Source organism: Epinephelus moara, chromosome 8, assembly GCF_006386435.1.
Source record: "Epinephelus moara isolate mb chromosome 8, YSFRI_EMoa_1.0, whole genome shotgun sequence".
Classification (NCBI taxonomy): Eukaryota; Metazoa; Chordata; class Actinopteri; order Perciformes; family Serranidae; genus Epinephelus; species Epinephelus moara.
Window position 1 is genome coordinate 31810897 of NC_065513.1, and position 23598 is coordinate 31834494.

The following is a 23598-nucleotide window of genomic DNA, read 5'->3' on the forward strand; positions in this document are numbered from 1 at the left end:
AAATTTGTTTGATGATCTGAAACATTTAAGTGCGGAAAACATGCAAAAAAGTAAGAAATCAGGAAGGGGGCAAACACTTTTTCACACCACTGTATATATATATATATATATATATATATATATATAACCATTTCAAAACAACTTGTTTGTCAAAAATTAATGACAAAGGCATATATAAGCATACATAATTTTTGTATGTTGTTTTATAAATACGTGTAATATATAAATTACGTATATCTCATTAACATATATGGTAGCAACATATAATACCATACAAAAATCAGTATATAGGTCTAGATATTTTAGTATATGCACGTGTAATTTTACTATCAGTTGATATATGTCACAAACTTTATATATTCAGGGAATGTATGTGTGTGATGATAATATATCTCCCTAAGGGTACCATAGGTAACATTGATATAGTGTCATAAGTTATATTTCCATGTGGGTTACACTTAACAAAGACAAGAACTTCGGGCTGTGTTGTATTATGTATTTTGATTAGAGGGAAAGTAGTAAAATGTTTATTTAGTTGTCTAAATTATAAATTAGTTGTAACTTTTGATACCAGTCTTACTTAAGTGTAATTTATATATACAAAAAGCCCAACCAGATTCTTTCATGGATTCCAAGGCAAGAATTTCCTACAACACCTGAAGGGTGCATCAGCTTCTTCACTGACCTTCCTGTTGAGAGGAGGAGGAAAGGCTGCACAGTTCCCTGTTTGCTGAGTTAAGATATGGATATCAAAGATAGGCCTGATAACTTCCAGACACTGCACAGGACAAGTTTACCTTTGCGCTATTTACCAGGATTTCCTGCGACACTTCAGTGCCACCTTGGAGAGAGAACACCAGCACACCAGGAGCCATTGTTTGTGTTTATCTATACCAGATTACATGTTCTGTAAACAATCAGTGTTCCAAAAACAAAATGTTAATACAGACAGAAAAGAACAGTTTATTATTTGAAGTCTTTGTCTTAAATTTGCAGACCAAAACGTTTAATGCAGACCGTTGAGCACACAGATTTTCAAATTTAGCACATTAATTTTGAAAAGAAGAAATTCAACAAATCTCAGAAATAACCCTGGGCACGCTTCACATGAATTAGTTATAAGAATAGCATATACAAAGGTCAATTTAATGTCCTTTATGAGAAATGTGTCCATTTATTCTCTCTGCTATAAAAGGAGAGACACACACACCAACAGTCTGCAGAGATATTGCACAAAAAGTTTACACTGTAAAAGCAGAAAGAGCGACTCAGATCACACAAACACAACAGTCCTCACACACAGGCACTCAACAGCAATGTAGCCTGCAGATGTATATCAGCAAATCATACACACACACACACACGCACACGCACACACACAGCAGAGAGCGAGCAGAGAAACATCTAAAACACACAACCAAAGGCATCTCTTTATCTTATTCTCATCAGCAGATCCTGAAGACAGACACCTCTAACCTTTCAAACCTAAACACAAAGCAAACAGTGCTGACAGTGAAAAGAAACGCCAGCTGTGGAGTGTCTTAAAAATAAGATGTGAAATCAGTCAGTTTATGTCCGTCCTCTTTTAAAACTTTATATCAGCTTCTTTACAAGCGCACAATAAGAAGCCAGGTCTCCCAGAGTCACCTCAGTCACAATAAACGATGGTAAATGTTAGTGATCCCAGCTTTGAGAGACTGCATAGGTCTGGGAAAAAAAGTTGCTTAAGTGTCATGTGTGTTGGCTACCAGAGTGAAAAGCATGGCTACAATACCTAAAGTAAAAGAGAAGAGCGTACAGGTCCTGTCCTTCACACGAGACGACATGGTTTATAAAGAGGACGGGGGGCGTTACATGTTAGCCACACTGCAATAAGGCTGCGTCTATAAAGAAACATCTCTCTACATTTCACATCTACACTCCCGCTTCTCATCAGCTTTAAGATGCGTCATCACTCAATAACACACTCACCCAAAGTGGGAATGTTTAAGGTTTCATTTAACACTATAAGACAGAGAAAAATCAAAGACGTCACGTAACTTAATCCAGTCTAGCAAAGATGTTTTAAAGTCATTGCAAAATTCGGTCAGATTTTGATATCACACGTCCAAGCAGACACTCACATTAGAGATTTTAACCTGACCTCAACACTGAGGCTCACTGGAACAATAAAAGTGATGAAACAGGGCCACCTAGTGGGCAGCAGAGGTTATGCCTGCAGGAAAGAGACAGTTTGGGTTTTGAATAATTGAACCGCAACGGTGACGCATTTAATGAAATCACTATATAAGACTGAGAGATTGTCAGAGTTGCCTTGAAGCAGAAGCACAACTGTGGTTAATACTCTTTGAAGAATTTTTACGTGTTGAAATCAAACTATCACGATTTGATTCAATCAGAATAACATTAAATGGTTTGAAGACGTTTCAACAACACATCACCGATTACACGACGTCACACTATTATGTCCGCAGCTGGTATTGAAACACCACACAGATGTTTTACCCTTTGAAAGGTTAAAATAATTCGAATGTTACTTATTCCCCCGACCAAACCCCATCACTCCTTCAGCCCCCATCAGTCGCAATCTGGACAGGTCTCACTTAAGACTGGTCACCACCTTCAACCCTTCCGTGCTCTCATCCCGGCGCCCCATCCCGGATTAGACAGTGTTCCTTTCTGTCCTCTGTGTTGAGAGCTGGTGGCTGGTGCGTGATGGGAGTTGTAGGAAAAGCAGAAAGGCAGAGAGAGGCGTGTCCGCGAGGACGAGGCAGCGGCATCACATGATTTCACAGCATGAGTTCTGTTTCCGTGCCTGCGCAGTTAACATGAACACACATGCACACAGTCAGGCATCGTAACAGTTAATGACCATTAGACTTCCAGTTCAGCGATAACAATCAGAGTTGTCGGTACTTACAGTCTTGTAGAAGGCTTTGGACTGGTTTCCCAGGTGCTCTGACTTTGCCACAAGATCATCCAGTTTCTCTCCTCTCTCCAACAAACTTTCCATAGTGTTGTGCTACAGAAACAACAGATGTGCTTATGAGGTATTGTGCAGTGTAAAGACTTCTGGAAATGCTAAGTTGTGTTTCAGGCATGCAGAGCACACATTTGGACCAATGCACTCTGGTGTGAAGATCAAATTTTCACACAAAATGGTTCACAGTGGCAGCTGTGGAGCCCAGAACTTGAGGCTGAGAAGAAACTACCTGTTGCCCCTCTCAGTTTAGCTCTCTAGTAGTGTGTGTTTTCTATATCCTATGTGTGTGTTTGGCCATAATGAAATACAAACATCAAAATCTTACCAAAATGATCTTTGTCTCATCCAGCTCCGCCTGCACTTTGGTCATTGCATCTGCTTCCCTGGGGTTCTGGGGAAAAAACAACATGAATTTCAACTTTATGTTCCCAACTATACGTTAACTTAAAAACACATTTAAGTATTGTTTAGTAAACACTGTAAAACAATATAAGAAAATAGAGAATATGACAAACATACTCATGGGCTATCGGGGTTTCCTTTCACATATTTTCTGATAAGCAGATTACACACTGACCTGGTATTTAGCAAGATGAATATCCAGGGCTTTGTAGTTTATGGTATCAGGATTACCAGAGGGCCAGTCTATACTGTCCACTTGTCTGGAGAACTCTTCTAATACCTAAAAACAGAATGAGATCTCAATACTGACAGCAAAGTGCAATAACGATGTGTCTTAATTTACATGTTTTGGTACACACCTTGTCTAGCAATGTGAAACAGACTCTCTGTGGATATTCAGTGTCTGCGATGACCACAGCACTCAGGTTGTCATTTCTTACATACACATGGCACAGGTACTCTGAAAGAAAGAGGAACCATGTATGATATGAGCAAAACAGAAGTGTGATTTTAAAAGAGGGCAGTTCCTGGTATTATGGTGCAGGTGTACTGCGAGCATGTTGGTGTACTATGCTAAGAAAAGCATGAGTAGAAGTGATAACTTTGTTAACATAATGTTCTTCTTATAATGACTGATATGCAACCATCATGCATTGTGGCTGTGCTTGTCATTTTTTTTAACATAAGCTTCATAAACATGCTGTTACAAATTTCTATAATTTTAATGATTCGGCTTGTTTCATGCTGAATGTGTGAAAAAGTGTTGTATGTTTTTTTATTGAACAGCTGACAGTTATAATACACAGGAAATACGGGGAAGGAGAGAGGTATAACATGCAGCCAAGGTCCCTGGACAGAATCTTTTCAGAGTAGGGGTGGACGATATGACCCTAAAACAATATCACAATATTTCAGGGTATTTTTGCAATAATGATATTCTTGTTGATATGACAAACTAGTAAAAAAATATTATTAATTAAAGAAAATAGAATTGCAACAAAATAAGTGATATAGTTTTTCAGTTTGTCTTCAAATATTCAGTAAAAATTAAAATTATTCTCATTTCTTTAGTTCATTCTTTAGTTTGTGAACAACAACAGTAACTCAGACTGAGAGTCAGATTCTGTTACAATATTAATAGTTCAACTAAGAAAAACCACCACAAAATACAGATTTAAACATACAAAAAAAGTACTCTGGGATCTATATATATAAATCAACAGGTGATTTCCTTCTTTTAGTAAAATCCTAAATGATTGAGTTGTTTTTTTTCCACCTGGACCTTTATGCTCTGCCAATTCTCCTCTAATCATCACACTGTAACCTGTGACAGGCTGTTATGCTACAATAAGTACTGCACATCCACTTTTATGTAGTTTAAGCCCCAAATGTCCTTAAATCCGAGAAACGCCCCGGAGCTGCTGCAACTGGCCCCTGCCCTCCTGCCATTTTGCAAAAAATGGCCTCTACACAGAGTAAGTTAAGTATCCTGGTTGTGCATCTTAACCACTCTGGCACCAGGATGCCCCTTGTATTGTAAATATTAACTACATGTGTCTGCTGTGTGCATAACTCATTGCTGATACTGTTATGTAGACTGGGTGGCACCAATCTACTGAGATATTGAAAGGGTTATGATAAATAAAAAATAACAATTAACTTTTAAATATTCTGATATTGGGCTGAACCTGCTCATGTTTACCTTGTTCTTTGACAGAGGCACGGCTTCCTTGTGATGTCCGCTCAACAATCAAGGCACTAGTGAAGGTCATGAACTCCTGAACACTGAATAGACCAAAGTAATAATGTCACTAGTGGGGAAGTATCCCAGTATGAGAAGGAATAATTTATATTAAACACTGTATTATGGCTTGTAATCAGTAATCAGTTGCTGCAAACTTTGCAACCTCTCTACAATCTACATACAGACAGTGAAGACAAAAAGGTCAAACACACACTAAAATATTTACTCAGTCAGATGCAGGTTATATTCAGTCAGACTCACCTGGAGCGCTGAAAGAAGCTGAAGGATGAGAGGTCAAAGGCCGATTTGAGGAGGTTGGCTTTGGTCGCTCCTTTGTGGTGGATACTGATGCTGTAGAGCTTCATGCTGCCGCCGAATCAGTTCTGGTCAATCACAGCAGATACGATCACGCAGTCCTGATGATCCAATTTGAAACATGACACAAGCAGAATCACATGAGAGCATTATCCCTTATGCAGCTCAGCCGGCTAACCCCCCATGCTAACAATAAGACGGCTAAAGAAAGTTGAGTGAAGTACAGCTGACAAGTGCTAGCTTACAAGTGAAAGTAGCCGCCTTGTTATTAGCCACCATGCTAACCAACTGTCGTTAGTCGTGCTCGGCTTCTGTAGCTCTTTGCCTCCCGGCAAAGACAAATTGGTTAACTGACAGTTAGTGGTACACGTTTACCACAAGCTGGTCATTGTGTATATGCGGTTTAAAACTTATAAAACGTTAGCTACATTTCTGAAATCAAGTCAAGCATACTGCTAGCTACAGATGCTATCAGGTGTTCGTGAGGCCTCGGCTAACTTACCAGACAAACAGTTTGATTCCCGTCAAAACAACCCAACAAACTTTTTATTCCACATCAAATAAAACTCGTTAAAATATACAGCAGCCGTCCGGCGACCTAATTACAAGGTAGTTAACGCTAAGTAAGTAGTTTTCAATGTGCAGGTTAGTGACCAATCACCACGTCACGATCCTCAAGCGGTCCAACTGGATATTTGCTCCGGTGGAAACAGATGCACCGGCGCCGCTTTGTTCTTAGTTCCGGTTGGATGGAAGATAAAAGATGGTAAAAGCATGTGCTACTTCACTCAGAGTGGGACCTTGCATTTTAAAATAATATTCATATTGAGACGGATTATATTGACTTTTTCTCAAATGTAACATAAAATGAAATGCAATAAAATGAGCAGATCCTGGTTCTCTATGCTCTTTGTAAAATGAAAATAAATGTATTCCTATGTATTCCTATAAATATCGATATTTTCAACTGAGCAGAAGCAGACATTTGTATAGGGGTGGTCAAGTCTAGTTCTGACCACTCAAAGCACTTTTTACACTACATCTATTCACCCATTCACACTACACGTTCACCCACTGGTAGCTGAGGCTGCCATACATGGTGCCAACTGCTACTCAATAACCATTCACATGCTCTCACACACCGTTGGAACAGCCATCAAGAGCAATTTGGGGTTCAGTATTTTGCCCCAAGGATACTTCAACATGCGGATACTTCAACATGTGACTGTAGGAGCAGAGGATCAATACGCTGATCTTCTGATTAGTGGACGACTACCTTCTGAGCCATATCCAACCCATGATGTGCATAGATTAGTATACAATTGACATTTTGAGTTCCTCAAAAATCCTGTTTTAATGTGTTATGTGTATATACAGGTACATGTGTTAGGTAAATTATTGTTTTTAAATATGCTGGCTGTCCTTTCCCTTAAAAAGGCAAATATACAGCTTTAATTTGAAGGGGTATATTTATTGTAAGGAAGAAAATATTTACTGGGAAACTCATACCCATGGAGCCCATTTTCATTCAGATATCTTGAGGTGAGAGTTCAAGGGACCTCTTTGAAAATGGCCATGCCAGTTCTTTCTGCTTGAAACATCACTTTGGAGCTACGACGCTATGATGTGCAGGATTTTTCATGTTATTCATACCAGTTTTGCCCCTAACCAAAAGTTAGCCCAAATTTGGAGCATTATTTAGCCTCCTTCCCGACAAGCAGTGCATAAAAAATGAGCACGGCACGGCACAGCCTCTAAAGACAGTAATGTCGGCTAACATTCATCAAGGGGACCATGGTACCCCTGCCCACCCCTAGGGGGCGCCACTGCTACTGAGCACCAGTTGATGTAAAAAAATTTCATTAAAATTTGGATCTCGGAAATAATGGACGTGTGAATAAATTGATTATTTTGACATTAATCTCATGATGAGAAAGATGGTTAGCTATTAGTATTTACTCACTCCAAATACATTTCTCAGAAATGTAAATCAAACATTTTGACCATTTTCTAGAGTGATTTTGTATAATTTTAAGTCTTTGTCTATAATAATAATCATGATAATGATAATAATAATAGCCTAATGACAATGAGTCTAATTTTTTAAACAGCTTGGTGGTCTTGTGAGAAACAAGTTTTTTGTTTTTTTTTTGGTCTACCAAAAACATGGCACCATCAATTGATGTTTTCTCTGGTAATCTTGCTCCATTTAACAATTTCCTCCTGGCTACTTAACTCGGTGGTAAGTGTTTTCCATGGCAGAAGTGTGCCCGTAATTCATTTCCAAGGCAACACACTGAAATCCTTTTTGCATGGATACCGCTGAGCCTTTAGGTGCATGTGTTGACAGGACAGCTGCACCTGGGGAAGAAATGATTTTTCTTTCCTGGAACTAATTTTGGTTGCGTTCAGATCAGATATTGACGTGATATGGTCAGGGAGAAGGTCAGCTACGAACTGGAGGTTTGCTTACTATTTTTCTGCTGTAAAATGTAATGTACATCACCGGATTGAATATTTGGATGGGAGAGGGAATATTCTAATGTAATTTTCTCTGACTGTTGTTGCTGATGGCACCTGCCGATGCGGAACTGGATATCTGCAAGGATGACGAGAAAAACACATCTGCGGGAGTGAAGATGAATCCTTAGCTACTCTTCCTCTTAAAATATCTGCATGAAAAGAAATCTCATAGGCTGTTAATAACACTTTTACACTCCTCTCCTCAAGATTTCACTGATCACCAGACAGGCCTTGAACATACTGCTGACATGTAAATGTGTTTGAGACTTGCTGCTGAACATTATGTAGCACTGACGTGTTGGGAATATAACAACGCTTCCCATAAAGGAATTCTTTTGCACTTCATGTACGGAATCTGAGTTAAAAACATCAGAACAGTAGAAACCTGGGAATCTCCAACACTCCTGGAACAAAGAGGGAATTTCCACTGCAGAGCACTGATGGTCGGCGGAGCTCTTAGGATCTAATCCTCGTCGTAATACGATGGATAAGGTAAGAAGAAAGTTTATATTTATTTCATGAAATGAGTTTGTTTTACTGATGATACAGTATGCTTCATGCAATCTATCTATCTATCTATCTATCTATCTATCTATCTATCTAAAGTAGGCCTTAGTTATATAAATAGGTAAATGGGCAGTGTTAGGGAAGCTACTTTGAAAGCATAGTTTGGCAAGCTACAAATTACCTCACACAGGAACACCTTGAATTTACAGGTGATTATGACAAAACACAATATAAAACTCATCTGCCAGCAAAAAATCCCCTTCATTTAGTTTATTATAAAAAAAGTGTCCACTTTTTCACAGGTCATACATAACGCCCAAAATAAAATACTCCACTTTTAATGGGAAAGTGCAAGAAAAGTCAGCTTTGGTTTTGTAGACACCTGCCTACAGAAACTAGAGTCCAAGTGGGGGCATTGCATTACTTAGTTAACCTCTAAAACAGCATGCAGCAACTCTTCTTAACATTTAATTGTGGTCAAAAGGGGTTCAATTACAGTAGAGAGGCAATGGTAAAGTAAAAAAAAAAAAACAATCCTTTGCTTTCATGGCCCAAAATATGTTGTGAACTTGTGAAGTTAAATACTTAAATCACTATGCAAATATGAATGCAACTGAACTACCAGCAAGCCTCTGCAAAATGTAGTTAAACAGAGCCTACTAGTTTAATTTAATGTACTTCACCACCCCCCAACACTGTACATGAGTTGATAGTTGCAAAGAATTAATATGTACCTATTCGATAATTGCAAAAAAGGTGACTATATATTTATGGGTAAAGCATCATCAGTAAAAGGCATCCTCTGTTTAAATATTCTACCAGCAGTGAATGTTGTATAGCGTCAATAAAATAACCAGGAGATGCGTAATGTTTTCAAAAAGTAGGCCGGTAGAAGACTTTTCTTTTTCACAAACTTAAAGTTACTTAAGGAGGCATAAGGAGAAAATCAAGTTTAAGTATAAATTTCTTAACTAAATATTACATGCTAAAATTAGCAGTATTGGGTTATTTTAAGCAGATGTACGTGTCCTCAGGTCAGTGTTAGAAATCGTACTATCAGGGCACTGGGGGAGAGGGTCACTGTTACCTTACAGCCAGGGGTCAGAGCTAAAAAAAGCTGGTCGGGTAAACTATGGAGCTGATAAGCACAGGAGGCCTTCACCTGCAGCGCAATATTGTTAGTTTTAGAGGTCATTCCTCTCTCACTGTTGCTAATTTAAGACATGTTACTAATTTTACAAATATATACGTAACTCTCTCAGGTCTTTGAAGTTCCCTCATTGAGCAACTCTTTGGCATTGGATGCTGCTTCTCTAAATAAAAGTTTGATGAGTTCAGATCACGAGGTTCAGGTTCACGTTTGTTTGATTTATCCTGTTGGTGGGCTGCTCGGGGTCACAGGTCACACCTTGCCACATGAGCGCAAAGAATCATTTACCAAATTTATCTGAACTCCTTTTTGCGAGGTTAAAAGGCCATCTGATGAATGGGTATGCAGGTCTTTACACTGATGCATCAGTGATTATTGTGAGGTTATGATTTTGTGTTGTATTTTATTTTATTCCTACAAAACAAGCAAAACCTAACTTTTTTTTGAAGAGTTATTATGGCAAATATAACAGCAGTTTAACTAAAATACAGGCAAGCAACACAAGACAGTACGAAAATTATATATCATAAAATCCATGTTAGCTTGTGCAGTACGTTTAACGCTGGTTAAACTATTTAAAAAGTCATCATGAAAACATAGGAATCATAAATCCTATAGTTCAGACTGCCATTTATTTTGATTAAGTGAGGCATGTATTAAAGAAGTCAGCATCTCCCTTGGTTATTAAGATTTATAATTGTGTATATTCAATCATGATAGATTTTCATGAAATATAAAAACATATTATATATCTCCATTTTAATGCTCAGCCAGTCAATTATATTTATAAATTTTCATTCCTGCAATGAAACTTCTGTCCATAAAACTTAATTCTTACTTTGTAGAAATGAGGTCATGTAGATTTTTGGCTGTGTGTGTGTGTGTGTGTGTGTGTGTGTGTGTGTGTGTGTGTGTGTGTGTGTGTACGTGTGCGTGTGATTCCCGGTGGCCAGATGGGGTGAGTTTGGGAAGGGGTTGGCATTTGCGTCTGGTGTGGCCAGCCCACTTCACCTGAGCATAAAAACAGCTGAAGTTCTCATTCAGTGCTACTCACACTTCAGTGACTCTGCACACACACAGGGTGGACACACACTCACCACACACCTAGAAACACACACAGAGGCTCATTTAGCTCAACCCGTGAAGATGCCGTGTGTCAGCTCTCATCTCGACCAGATGGTGAAGATGCCCAGTGGCTACAGCTCTGTGGTTGATGAAATCATCATGGTAAGATTTGATTTCCTGTCTGTTGGGACTTTGTAGAGGTTTAAGTCATTTGTTTTATTTCGGATTTTATGCCATGTTGTTTCAGAAGAAACTCAGGGTGAAGCGCTTGATTGTGTTAGATTCAGATGCAACTTAGTCCTGCACTTTACTGAAAATATGGTATAACAGAACTCAGAGTCCTCTGCTCTTCATTTCATTGTTTTGTTTTGTAAAGTACTGATTTTTTTCCTTCTGTAGCATCTCATTTGTCTGTGCTCTGATTCCCTTTTTGCTCATACCACTTCTGATTTTCCTTCAGCTTCTGATCTGCTCTGCTCTTCTCTCCTCTCGCTGCAGGTAGAACAGATCCTGTCAGAGTTCAGGCTGAATAAGGAAGAGCTCAAAGAAGTCATGAAGAGGATGCAGCGTGAGATGAACAGAGGGCTGCGTTTAGAGACACACGAAGAGGCCAGTGTCAAAATGCTTCCAACTTATGTCTGCTCCACTCCCGAGGGATCAGGTAAATACTCATTCTGGCATAAGATTTCTTCCACATTTTTTTGTCACACAGATGTCACCAAGATGTAACCTACTGAGTACCACCTGTGCAGGTAAAGCCAGTATGTGCACATTCAGACATAGTGCGTGTTTTGACAGAGGTTGGTGATTTCCTGGCTCTGGACCTGGGGGGAACGAACTTCCGCGTGATGCTTGTGAAGGTGGGTGCAGATGAGGAGAGGAGCTGGAAGGTGGAGACCAAGAACCAGATGTACTCCATCCCTGAAGACGCCATGACGGGCACTGCTGAAATGGTAAGCAATAAGTGTCGTTTCTCATCACCTGTTATAAGGAGTTGTCCACTTGTAGAGCTGATAGTATCTCCGTGTCTCATAACTTCTCTTCCTCTCTCTCTCTCTCTGTGCAGCTTTTTGACTACATAGCAGAGTGCATGTCAGACTTCTTGGACAAACATCATATCAAGCACAAGAAGCTTCCTCTGGGTTTTACCTTCTCCTTTCCTGTACGACATGAGGACCTTGACAAGGTAGGGTGTCACACTGCACATTAGACATACCTTGGGTCAAAGCTGCCAGATTTATAAAAGGTCTGTATGTTTTATAATGTTAATACATTTAAGGTTTGTCTTTTTTCTTCCACAGGGTATTCTGCTGAACTGGACCAAAGGCTTCAAGGCTTCTGGAGCAGAGGGGAACAATGTTGTGGGTTTACTCAGAGATGCTATCAAGAGACGAGGGGTGAGTTACTGCATATGAAAATTGTTTTAATAGACAACACAAGACTGATTTGTAGCTCCTGCACACAGCTGTATGACTCTAAATGCATTGTGATTTGTTGTAGGACTTTGAAATGGACGTGGTTGCCATGGTGAATGACACAGTAGCCACCATGATTTCCTGCTACTATGAGGATCGCAGCTGCGAAGTTGGGATGATTGTTGGTGAGTAGTTATAAACACATGCAAGTATAAGTGCAGAGACATGTATGCTAAAGCATATCTAAGGGTTATATTTTGCTTTTTTAACCAGGTACTGGCTGTAATGCATGTTACATGGAGGAGATGAGGACCGTAGAGTTGGTCGAAGGGGAGGAGGGCCGGATGTGTGTGAACACAGAGTGGGGGGCATTCGGAAACAACGGGGAGCTGGAGGAGTTCAGGCTGGAGTACGACAGAGTGGTGGACGAGACCTCGATTAACCCCGGGCAGCAGCTGTGAGTGCATTCAGCCAAACATGCAATCAAGTTCACACATAGGAAAGCTCGTCACAAGCTCGTCGCTTGTTTGACCTAACTTCATTTACTGTGTGCACATGCACTCAAGTGTTCAAGCTTAGAGTAATGTCATTAAAGGAGCTAGGAAATTCACACTGCAATTTAAAACGTGACACACACTCCCCCCCTCTCATTCTCTGATTGTTTTTTTTCTGAATTAATCATCCTTTTGTGACAATACTCACCTGAATCTCACCTGAGGTCTCTGTGTGGTTGCTAAGCTACCAGTTGTTTTTCCTGAGGATGTTTGTGAATGGCCAGAGCCCTCATACGTCAGTGGTCAGTCAGTGTGTGTAGGTGTCAGATTAATGACCCCTCTCCACTGCTTGCCATAGTGCCTGTTGGCCTAATGGCTGTTTACCTTTAGCACTGGCAACCCCTTTAACACAGACAACTGCTGAGCCCAGCCTCATCCAGCCTCTTAGGCATTGACGTTGTCATCCTCATCTGCCCTCCTTCTTTGACAGAAGAGAAAGTTGTTTGCTCATGTGTTTTGTGACGTGCATGTCCTTCCTGTTTCTTCAGCATCCTCTCTTGACTTCACTTGTCCCACCCTTCCTCTCAATATTTATTTCTTGTTTCTTTGTTTGTTCTCGCCTCCTGTAGATACGAGAAGCTGATCAGCGGGAAGTACATGGGCGAGCTGGTCAGGCTTGTTCTGATGAAGCTGGTGAATGAAGATCTGCTGTTTAACGGTGAAGCGTCAGAGCTGCTGAAGACACGTGGCAGCTTTGAGACGCGCTACGTCTCACAGATAGAGAGGTGAGCATCTATGTATACAACAAAAGATAGCGATCTATGTCAACAGTTTTCATGAGCACAGAGGGAAAAAAACAAACATATATATAATGAAACGCAAACAACAGTGTAAAGCTGTAAAGCCTGTTGTGCTTGTGAGCGTATGCTGTTGACATAAGCTTATATAATGTATTACAATGTATAACAGAGGACTAAAGCTGCTATTATAATAAACAAATCACTAAATAAAATCATAATGAATGAAAGAAATTAAATAAAAGCTTCAAATATTAAATAAATATGCAGGTTCAGTTGAAAATAAATTAATATTAACAGAAATAGAAAAAAATTAATAATAAATAGAATTTATTTAGTTGACAGTTGACTTATTTTATATTCATTTATTTTCATATTTAATTATTTTTGTTTATTTTTCTATTTATTCATTTGTTGAGTCATATATTTGTAGCTTGATTTAATATCCAAATCATGAGTACAAAAAAAGAAAAATAGAAAACATGTGGTTCTACTATAATAGATAAATAAATGACTCAATAAATTGCTAAATAAAATTATAATTAATGATGAAATGAGCTTTAATTTTCAAGTTTATGTGCAAGTTAATTTGAAAAAAGTAAATAAAAATGTGCACAGAAACAGAAAAATAACTAAATAAATTAATATCTAAAAATAAATATATGATAGATAGCTTAGTTTTGTATTCATTTATTTTCATATTTAATTATTTGAATTGTTTTTATTTATTTTTCTATTTATTCATTTGTTCAGTCATCCATTTGTAGCTTGATTTAATATCCAAATCATGAATAGTAAAAAGAAAAATAGAAAACATGATTTTATTATATCAAAATGAATAAATAAATGAGTAAATTAAATTGTAAATAATGATGAAATGAGCTTTAATAAATAAAATAAATAAGTAAATAAATAAATAAATATGCACAGAAATTAAAAAAACAACTAAATACTTTAATAATAAATATAAATAAATATATATACTTTGGCAGATAACTTAGTTTTGTATTATGAACATAGTGGAACTAGAAACTTTTGCTCTTTTTAAATTGTCCTTTTGCTATTTATCTTTCAGTGACACTGGGGACAGAAAACAAATCTACAACATCCTGTCCTCGCTGGGTGTGCTGCCGTCAGAGCTGGACTGTGACATCGTGCGTCTGGTCTGTGAGAGTGTTTCCACTCGCTCCTCTCACATGTGCGGCGCAGGGCTTGCTGGTGTGATTAACCTGATGAGGGAGCGACGTTCTCAGGAGGCCCTGAAGATCACAGTGGGGGTTGATGGATCTGTCTACAAGCTGCACCCATGGTGAGGAATGCCCCATGTTTTAAATATCCTACATATAAAGCAAATGCATTATGGTAATTATGTGATTAGATTTACCCCAAATGCAGAGCTTCCACATGTTGTTGACAGATGGACTGTTTTTTTAGACTAAATGTGTTTTTCTTTCTGTCTCAGTTTCCGTGACAGGTTCCACAAAATCGTCAGGGAGCTCACGCCACACTGTGAGATCACCTTCATCCAGTCAGAGGAGGGGAGCGGTCGCGGAGCCGCCCTTATCTCAGCAGTGGCCTGCAAGATGGCTGCGTGCATGCTGACACAGTAAGAGGAGCTGTGAAGCAAGCCTGAACTCTGATCTGAGAACACTGATGACATGCTCATTCACAGTCGGCAGCTCTTGCCTGTTTCAGGCTCTGAAGGATGTGTGTCAGCAAACGGGACACTCACAGCTGGAAGATGTACAGACAAGAACGCAACTTGTATTATACTGTATTTGGTAGTGATAGGCCAACTTGTAGCAGTTTCAGTGGTTTTGAACCTGTGTATCACTGCCTGTTGATAGTGTTTGGGTATGCAAACAGCTCATTTCAAAAATGGCTGATGTATTTTTGATGATATATTATAAGACCTGTGCAAACTACTACTCAAGTAAAACACAAGGATGCTTTTTGTAAATGCTGTTGTAAACTAAATCAAATTCATTGCTTTACCATGTTGTAATTCCTGTTTGTGAGTAATGAAATATTTCTCCTGTATTGTATATTTAAATTGTTATGTTTACAACTTTATGTGTGTTAGCCAGTAGCATTTAGTTTTGAATAATGTGAATAATGAAATGTGCTTTGGATGTGAATAAACTTAACTGTAAATAAAAGTACTTTAAATGAATGTTATTGTGTTTTTTTGTTGCCAAATATGACCCAGATTTAATGCCACAGCTTAACTGGATTAGCTCAAGTCGTGTGAACCTGTAAAGAAATCTTTAAGTTGTGACTTATTGTCACTTTCTGTCTGCTAATGGGACAGGAAACAGTTGTTCAATGTAAAACAAGAGACGTTTTTAGAGTGTTTCTCTGTTTGTAAGCGTTATTGCAATTTATTTCACTTGGTCCTAGATAATTTTACCATTTCTAAGATGCTTTTATTTGATTACAGTCCTCTAATTTTCATTTTAACCGTTTTTAAAATCAGATATGTATGAAATAGAAAAAGAGTAGTCCATATAATCTCCCTAATCTCATTGGCTGGACTTATAAAATTTTTCTTACATTAAAATCTGCTGTGTAACATTGCACAGTGTTGTTACTTAATATTAGTGCTCATGAAACATACATATGATCTTTGAAGCTTGATTTGACTTCTGAGGAGTAACTTTACTTGGTTAAGTGGCTGTCAAATGTCAGAGGTCACTTTCCTCTGTCTCCTCTCTGCTCTTCATATCTCTATTTTCCAGCCCAGAGGAATCCTGGCTGCCTCACCTCTTATCAGGTACCTTCAGTGACACACAAAAAGCAGCCGTGGCCATGTAAGGGACTGTGCTGCCCACCACAGGCTATTTTAGGAGGGTAGAAGATAAGATGGGTCACACATAAAACCCACCCCAGCATCACACTTCGGCTGGGAGTCCACGTACGATCATTCAGAGATGGTAAGTCAGAATCCTGTTATTGTATGTACAGTAGATGGGTTATAGTGTATTTAGGAACAACTTTTGTTATTGACTATTGCAGTGGTTGCAGTGCAAGGTCAGTGTGTAAACTGAATTAGTTTGTATTTATCTTCTCAGGCAAGCAAGAAGGCCTCCAATAAGAGACAGAGGGGGGGACAGAAGTCCTGCTCCAATGTCTTCTCCATGTTTGAGCAGTCCCAGATACAGGAGTTCAAGGAGGTACAGTGCAGCATCTTGTCCTGCTTTGAAACAGCTCCCTTTAAAACTTCTGTTGGAGGAACCTTTGAAGCAATTTGCCTTGTTTAGTCACCTCAATCTAGGGACGCTCAATATGCTTTGCCCAGGGGCCACTTTAACGGACTGATAGACCAGGATCTAGTTCACAAACAAATAATGATATGTATCAGTATATAATAAATGAGTTGCCTTCAATCCAGTTGCAGCAGCCCCCACAGGTCAGGTATATGCAGGGATGTTTCACGGACTGAAGAAATTCAGGGCTTAGACCTCTGTCAGGGGACCTGGGGGATCCTCCCCTCAAACTTAAAAAAAAGCTCTATTTTGATGCTTTTTTATGCACTCTGGCACTTTTTTTAAATTTAAAGTACAAAAAAATGCCCAGTGTGAATCAGTTTACTTTCATCGTGAATTAGAAAATGGTCAGCAGGCAACCTGGCACCCTATTGTAAGCCAGATGTGGCACTTAAGTTGAGTAGTACTTAATCACATAGTTTCTCAAAGTGCAGCCCACGGGCTAGTGGTCCTAAAAATATCATGAGCATGACATGAAATGAATGCATTATATCTGAATCACCTGTGATCCACTTCACTATTCTAAAGTTATTCATTTTAGTGGACAGATATTTTGTTTTTAAGTGCACATTTCCTGTGCGGCCCTCAATCATGTAATGGCTCCTTTATTTGGCACTCAGTCATCAAAACTTTCACTGTGATAAATAAATTGATAAATTAATTTAACTGATTGAACCACTGCTTTATCGGATTGTTTGGAGCTGCCTTATAAACAAAACTACATGGACTGCATTGCAAACCATTTTATTTCAGACAAGAGATTAACAGTGTATAAGAATTTTGAATTTAGTTTGATTCTCTAAAGCGTTCATTTCTTTTTTGCAAAACCTACTTTTTGTCAACTTCAAACAAAAATTATGAAAATAAAATAAAGTCAGTTTATCAATATTCAGAAAAAATAGAACAACTCTTTGTACAAGAAGCCCTATAAAAGACAATGCAACATTCCCTTTAATTTTCAACAATAATGAATAGCATAGGCCTACCTTGATTGGAAATGTACTAATAAAAAATCCTGAAGCATATTTATCTTCACAGTTCATTAAATATGTCTTGTATGTCTAGCCACCTGTTTTGACCGATGTCATTGAGAACATTCTTACATTTGGTTCAGGAAGAAATTATTTTAACTATATGCATGGTGAAATACCTCCTTATTCAATATTTCTATCACCTTAATGAATGATAATCAGCCTGTGTGGAAACATGTAACTCAAAAGAAAAATGTTTCACACGTGTTTGTTTTATTTTAACTCCTTACCAGTCTATTCTTTTTTTTTTTTTGTGCTTTATCAGGCTTTCGGTTGCATTGACCAAGACAGAGACGGTGTTATCAAAAAACAGGACCTGAGGGAGACCTACGGACAGCTCGGTAATTTTTACTTTTTTTAAAAATAAAAAAAGTGTACTGTTCTACTTATGCATCTGTTGAATGTGTTTAAGTTGGTTCACTGTGTCGGTCTGTGTGTGTGTGTGTGTGTGTGTGTGTGTGTGTGTGTGTGTGTTTGGATTCCAGGGAAGGTTAACGTCAAAGATGAGGAGCTGGATGAGATGCTGAATGAGGGGAAGGGTCCGATCAACTTCACTGTGTTCCTAACTCTTTTTGGGGAGAAACTTAACGGTGAGAGCTTTCACTGATGTTAAAATAAACTTTGATTTTTAGCAGATGCTCAGTGATGCTCTCTTTTCCTTTAGGCACTGATCCTGAAGACACCATACTTGCTGCCTTCAAACTTTTCGACCCCAATGGGACGGGCTTTGTTAATAAGGATGAGTAAGACACATTGTATTCATTAACTTTCATGTTATTCATGTTATTTATATTTTCCGTTACAGCACCTTATCTTATCTGTCTTATTCCTGGTCTTGTTTATCCAGATTTAAACGATTACTGATGAACCAGGCTGACAAATTCACAGCAGAGGAGGTTTGTGTTTTCTCTCTTTTATGGTGAAAGACTCAGACTATTCTTTAAGGTCATCATTTCTTACCAGGACAATTGTCATTTCATAAACCTCTAGGTGGATCAGGCCTTCGCTCTCGCTCCCATTGACCCAACTGGCAACATCGACTACAAATCACTCTGCTACACCATCACACATGGAGATGAGAAGGAAGATTCTTAAGAGGGACTGTGGTCAGGTCACATAGCCATCTAAACATGTGCAGAACTGTTTTTATACTGGCTGGTTATCATTAAAAAAACAATACTGATTGATCGAATAATATTGAAATATCTGATTCATTCAACATCAACTGTTTAACAGTTATAAATGCTGCAGTTCTGTATTAGAAACTGGCTTTTCTTGGTTTGCTGATGGGAATAAAACGTTCCTTAAAAGCTTCTTTGTTGATTACAAGTACTCATTTTGTAAAGCAACACTGTATAAGACTGAAATTCTTTAACATCATCGTGATTCCAAATGAAAAATCTGACTGTCACATGGAAAAAGTCTTATCTATGATTATTAAAACAAGGTTAAAAGAAGGTTATGGGTTGGGTTGGGAGAGAGTTCTGCTTTAAGTGAGGGAGTTCAAGAGTCTCAGGTTCTTGTTCATGAGTGAGGGTAGAATGGAGCGGTGATGCGGGCGCTGTGCTGGACCGTCGTGGTGAGGAGGGAACTGAGCCAGAAGGTGAAGCTCCCGATTAACTGGTCCATTGACATCCCAATGGTCATGAGCTCTGGCTAGTGACTGAAAGAATGAGGTCCTGACTCATGGATAGAGAAATGTAACCTCATGTCACAGACCTTCTGACTATTTCTGTAAGCTGAAACCATTTCCCTCAGTGGAAACGAAGCTTTTATTTACTTTTATTTCACAGATAAGAAACAATAAATTGTGAAGACAATAAAGCCTCCACTAAAATAGCATTTTAGGTCTTGTGTGCGATTTATCCTGGCTTCATATGAGCAGAGGAAATCTCCGCTCATCCCTAGGCTAATACAATATAAAAGGCCATAGGCTTGTGCTAATAACATTAGCATGTTATATTTGTTTGGAAAACGTGTTTAGTACAAGACAGTTGTTTTGTTTGTGAACCTTGTGAGCTGTAATGGAGCCGAATTTTGTAACATCACATTTGTTAAATGTTGCTGTTGTCCCTGGCTTCATATGAGAAGAGGAAATCTCTGCTAGCTGCTAGGCTAATTTATACAATGTAAAATGTCATAGGCTTGTGCTAAAAACGTTAGCATGCTGTATTTGTGGGGAAAATGTGTCCATAGTGAAGCCGATTTTTGTATTTGTATTTAAAATGGTCTCTAATAAGTCATGTTTAATGTGTGTTTAAAGTGTGTTTTGAATGAATTATACTTTACAGCACTTCACAGAAACCCCACCGCCGACTCGTGTTTTGGAAGTGTAACTGCAGAGTGACACAGACACACAAGTATAAAGGCTCACAATGGCGTGGGTCACAAGCATAGGCTACGGTAGCCTCTGCATAGAGCTGATGCACAAGTATAAATCCCGCTTAGAAATATAGGATAAGGAGCTTGGACATCCAGATTAAGGCTCGGAGTGGAGCTGCTGCTCCTTTACGTCAAAAGGGATCAGTGGTTCGGGCAACTGATCAGGATGCCTCCTGGGCGCCTCCTGTTAGAGGTGTTCTGGGCACGTCCCACTGGTAGGAGGCCCTGGATTAGACCCAGGACACGCTGGAGGGATGAGACCTAAATATCTCACCTGGGTAACGTCTTGGGGTCCCCCAGGAGGAGTTGCTGGGGAGAGGGACGTCTGGAGTGCTTTGATTGGCCTGCTGCCCCCGTGACCCAGGCCCCAGAAAAGCAGATGAAAATGGATGGATGGAGGGAGAAGTTTAAAGGGAAATTTCGGTTTATTTCAACCTGTCTCCTATCGTCCTATATTTGTTTCAAGTGACTAGTGACATAAAAATAATAGTTAGCATGTTAGCCGTTAGCCTATATACAGCCAGGGCGCATTAGTTGCGTCAGACCTGTTAAAACATAAGTGAACGGGCAACCTTCTAGTGCAAAGTTAGTCCACTAAACAAGCTTTTTTCCACACAGACCGCCTCATATTGTTAGGATAAATGTCAGAGAACATATGGAAAACGACATGTAAACGTGTTGTCTTACCTTACCGGTGTGCTGCCATGTTTGTTTACCATCTAGCTCTGCTTTCCAAAGCGCAGCCGAAATATATCTCGCCAGCTCTAGATAAAGCCCAGCTGGATACTAACGTTACGCCAGGTGGAGGTGTCTCGTCCTCGGTCACATCCAGACCTTGAAAATAAGGCTGCAACCGGTCCCATTCCTTGCAACAGAGGCATTCCTCTTCTGTGGGCACTGGGGCACAGCATTCACAGGTACACCACCAATCTCCAGAGCTACGCAGCCTTGCAGCAGCCATTCCTCCTCTCTCGTCCTCTACCTGTTGCGCCTCTCTCTCTCTCCTCCTCCGTTCTTCAATTTCACGAAGCTCTTCGTCAGTGTATTCTGGCTCAAATAAATAAGGGCGGCCATCAAACTCTGCAAAATCAAATTCCTCCTCCACAAAGTCGAAGTCTGGCAAAAAGTCAGCCATTATTCTATAAATCTTTCATAAAATAAATGAATGAACTTTTCAGGCTACTGTCCGGTTCTGCCTTCCAGCTGTTGCTGCTTGTTCTCGCGAGATTTCAGGCACGGTATGAGATCGCTGCTTGTTCTCGCGATATTTCGGCCGCGCTTTGGAAAGCAGAGCTAAATGGTAAACAAACATGGCAGCACACCGGTAAGGTAAGACAACACGTTTACATGTCGTTTTCTATATGTTCTCTGACATTTATCCTAACGATATGAGGCGGTCTTTGTGGAAAAAAAGCTTGTTTAGTGGACTAACTTTGCACTTGAAGGTTGCCCGTTCACTTACGTTTTAACAGGTCTGACGCTACTATGCGCCCCGGCTGTATCTAGGCTAACGGATAACATGCTAACTATTATTTTTATGTCACTAGTCACTTGAAACAAATTTAGGACGATAGGAGACAGGTTGAAATAAACCTAAATTTCCCTTTAATAACGCAATTAACAATGAAATCTGTAACAGGAATCAGAATTATATCCACATGCTATAAAAGATAACATTAAAAGTAAAGGGAAATGACATAAAGACAGAAGAGAATTAAAGTTAGCCTATAGAATTGGAGATTTACGTTTATATATTGACTTCAGTTTACAAATAATTGTTACAGTAGCCTAGTACTTCCTGCTGTCCTTCTGAATATGGAGGAAGCAACAATGCTGACCCTTTCAGGACTGAGCAAATGATCTCACCGCATGCTCATTTTGAAAGAGACTGTTTTTCTTGGATGTTAAAAAAGTTTGTGATAGGCCTACAACATTTAACACAGACTGCCTCTAACAGTTTATAGGATTCACTCTAAATATTTATCAGTAAAGTAAAGAAGATGTCAGTGCCTCCATCACATTCATCACATTGACGGAGGCCTCACGTTGTTCCTTTCTTTGGGGACACTGTTGCCATGGATACAACAACAAACACGTCCATAAACTCCACGGCCACATTTCCCTGCTCACACAGCAAACAGCCGGTCAACAACACGAGGACTGTGTGAAATACTGCAAGGCAAGCTCCACTTCCTTCCAGCACATGTGCAACAGCAGAGATTTGCATCTAGATGATTGTGAGTTTATTTTGGATTTCTGAAATCTGTACCTCTACTGGCAGAGATGCCGATTGCATCTGGAGCTGCAGGCAGGGTGGATGTGGGAGTAGATTCAAGCGCGACGTGGGCACCAGATGGAGTGAGGAAGACCAAACCCGCCAACAGGAACTGTGACTCGTATTTGCAGCGGTGGGTGGATTAATTACTGAACATGTGTACGAAAATGTAGCAGGTGTATCTTTCAATTTAATTGAGTAACACTGTGACTTTTCAGTGGATAGAACAGAGAATCTCTATAGGCTAAAACATTGTTTTTTAAAGTTAAAAGAAATTTGATTCACTAATGTTTTTTTAATTGATAGAAAGAAAAAAAAAAGTTCTAAAATGTGGCACATAATTTTATTTACAGTTAAATTGCAGGTATATTCTCAAATAAATCAAAAGTTTGCCATGCAAATGAAAATTAAGGATTTTGTGTTGTTAAATTTATATTTAATATTTAACCTGCAATTCCATCACTGTGCAGATAATCAGCCAGCGGACATCAGTGCATGCTGATGTTATGGAGACGCACTCATTCCCCAGTTCTCCAGCAGCTAATTAAAAAATGGCCATGCATGCATGATGAAATCTAACATCACTAATAGGCTGACTAAAATGAAAATCACTGCCTAACACAAGACATGTAGTGTGATGGCAGGTTGCTGGAGTCAGGGCTGTGACTGTAGAAACCACTGTATTCACTGAGGTAAAACCACAGTAGATTTGCCACAGAGCAACTTTATTGGCTTTTATTGCTGAGAGACAAAAGCAGCTACATTAAAACACTCCCTGTCTGAATCAAGAGCAACCTGTTTGTCATTTGAACTGCGAAGACAGGGACACAGATGTGAGGCACTAATTGGGCTCATAAATATCTCACTACCATTTGTCTCCCCTGGCTGGTTCACTAAAAGTCACATTTTAAAGAAAGCTGTGACACACTGGCTGTTCTGCACAACACATTACTGTCAATAAAGTTTTTGGCAATCACATGTAAACTTATTTCCCTGGTTGATATTTGCAGATATCAGGAGCTAAAACAGAAAACGAAAAACAAATGTACCTCGTTGCAGGTGAGTACCACTGTCATGCAGTTGGGAGAAGGTTTCCTAGAGGGCTTTCCAGCAGAGGGGGATTTACTGGGTTTGGAAAGTTAGGAAAAAAAGTCATGGTTTGGATTAAAATGAATAGATGTCTGTGAGAAGGGGATTTCTGGGAGAAAGCTTACAAGAAAAACTTCTCTTCGAGTAGTGCAGCGATACT

General features: G+C 39.3%; 3 protein-coding genes across 4 annotated transcripts; 2 read left to right on the forward strand and 1 right to left on the reverse strand.

Annotated features, from left to right (window-relative positions):
- Positions 1 to 943: 943 nt before the first annotated feature.
- Positions 944 to 6140, reverse strand: ykt6 (YKT6 v-SNARE homolog (S. cerevisiae)). The gene is made up of 8 exons (XM_050051539.1): positions 5947 to 6140; positions 5391 to 5545; positions 5088 to 5170; positions 3745 to 3845; positions 3561 to 3665; positions 3309 to 3374; positions 2921 to 3022; positions 944 to 2815 (listed from the first exon to the last, which is right to left on the reverse strand). The coding sequence occupies exons 2-8, from the start codon at positions 5492 to 5494 to the stop codon at positions 2780 to 2782; spliced, it is 597 nt and encodes a 198-aa protein (XP_049907496.1). The 5' UTR covers positions 5495 to 5545; positions 5947 to 6140; the 3' UTR covers positions 944 to 2779.
- A 1710-nt stretch (positions 6141 to 7850) lies between these two features.
- gck (glucokinase (hexokinase 4)) lies at positions 7851 to 15568 on the forward strand. Of its 2 annotated transcripts, none has more exons than XM_050050865.1 (10): positions 7851 to 8459; positions 11188 to 11350; positions 11488 to 11642; positions 11756 to 11875; positions 11991 to 12086; positions 12190 to 12289; positions 12378 to 12561; positions 13228 to 13383; positions 14471 to 14704; positions 14858 to 15568. In XM_050050865.1, the coding sequence occupies exons 1-10, from the start codon at positions 8451 to 8453 to the stop codon at positions 15003 to 15005; spliced, it is 1365 nt and encodes a 454-aa protein (XP_049906822.1). In that variant the 5' UTR covers positions 7851 to 8450; the 3' UTR covers positions 15006 to 15568. The 2 variants fall into 2 exon arrangements, with proteins under 2 accessions (XP_049906822.1, XP_049906821.1); XM_050050864.1 differs by lacking the exon at positions 7851 to 8459 and adding an exon at positions 10675 to 10851.
- A 666-nt stretch (positions 15569 to 16234) lies between these two features.
- myl7 (myosin, light chain 7, regulatory) lies at positions 16235 to 19006 on the forward strand. Its single transcript, XM_050052098.1, has 7 exons — positions 16235 to 16328; positions 16467 to 16568; positions 17958 to 18033; positions 18178 to 18282; positions 18357 to 18435; positions 18540 to 18588; positions 18683 to 19006. The coding sequence occupies exons 1-7, from the start codon at positions 16326 to 16328 to the stop codon at positions 18785 to 18787; spliced, it is 519 nt and encodes a 172-aa protein (XP_049908055.1). The 5' UTR covers positions 16235 to 16325; the 3' UTR covers positions 18788 to 19006.
- Positions 19007 to 23598: the final 4592 nt, after the last annotated feature.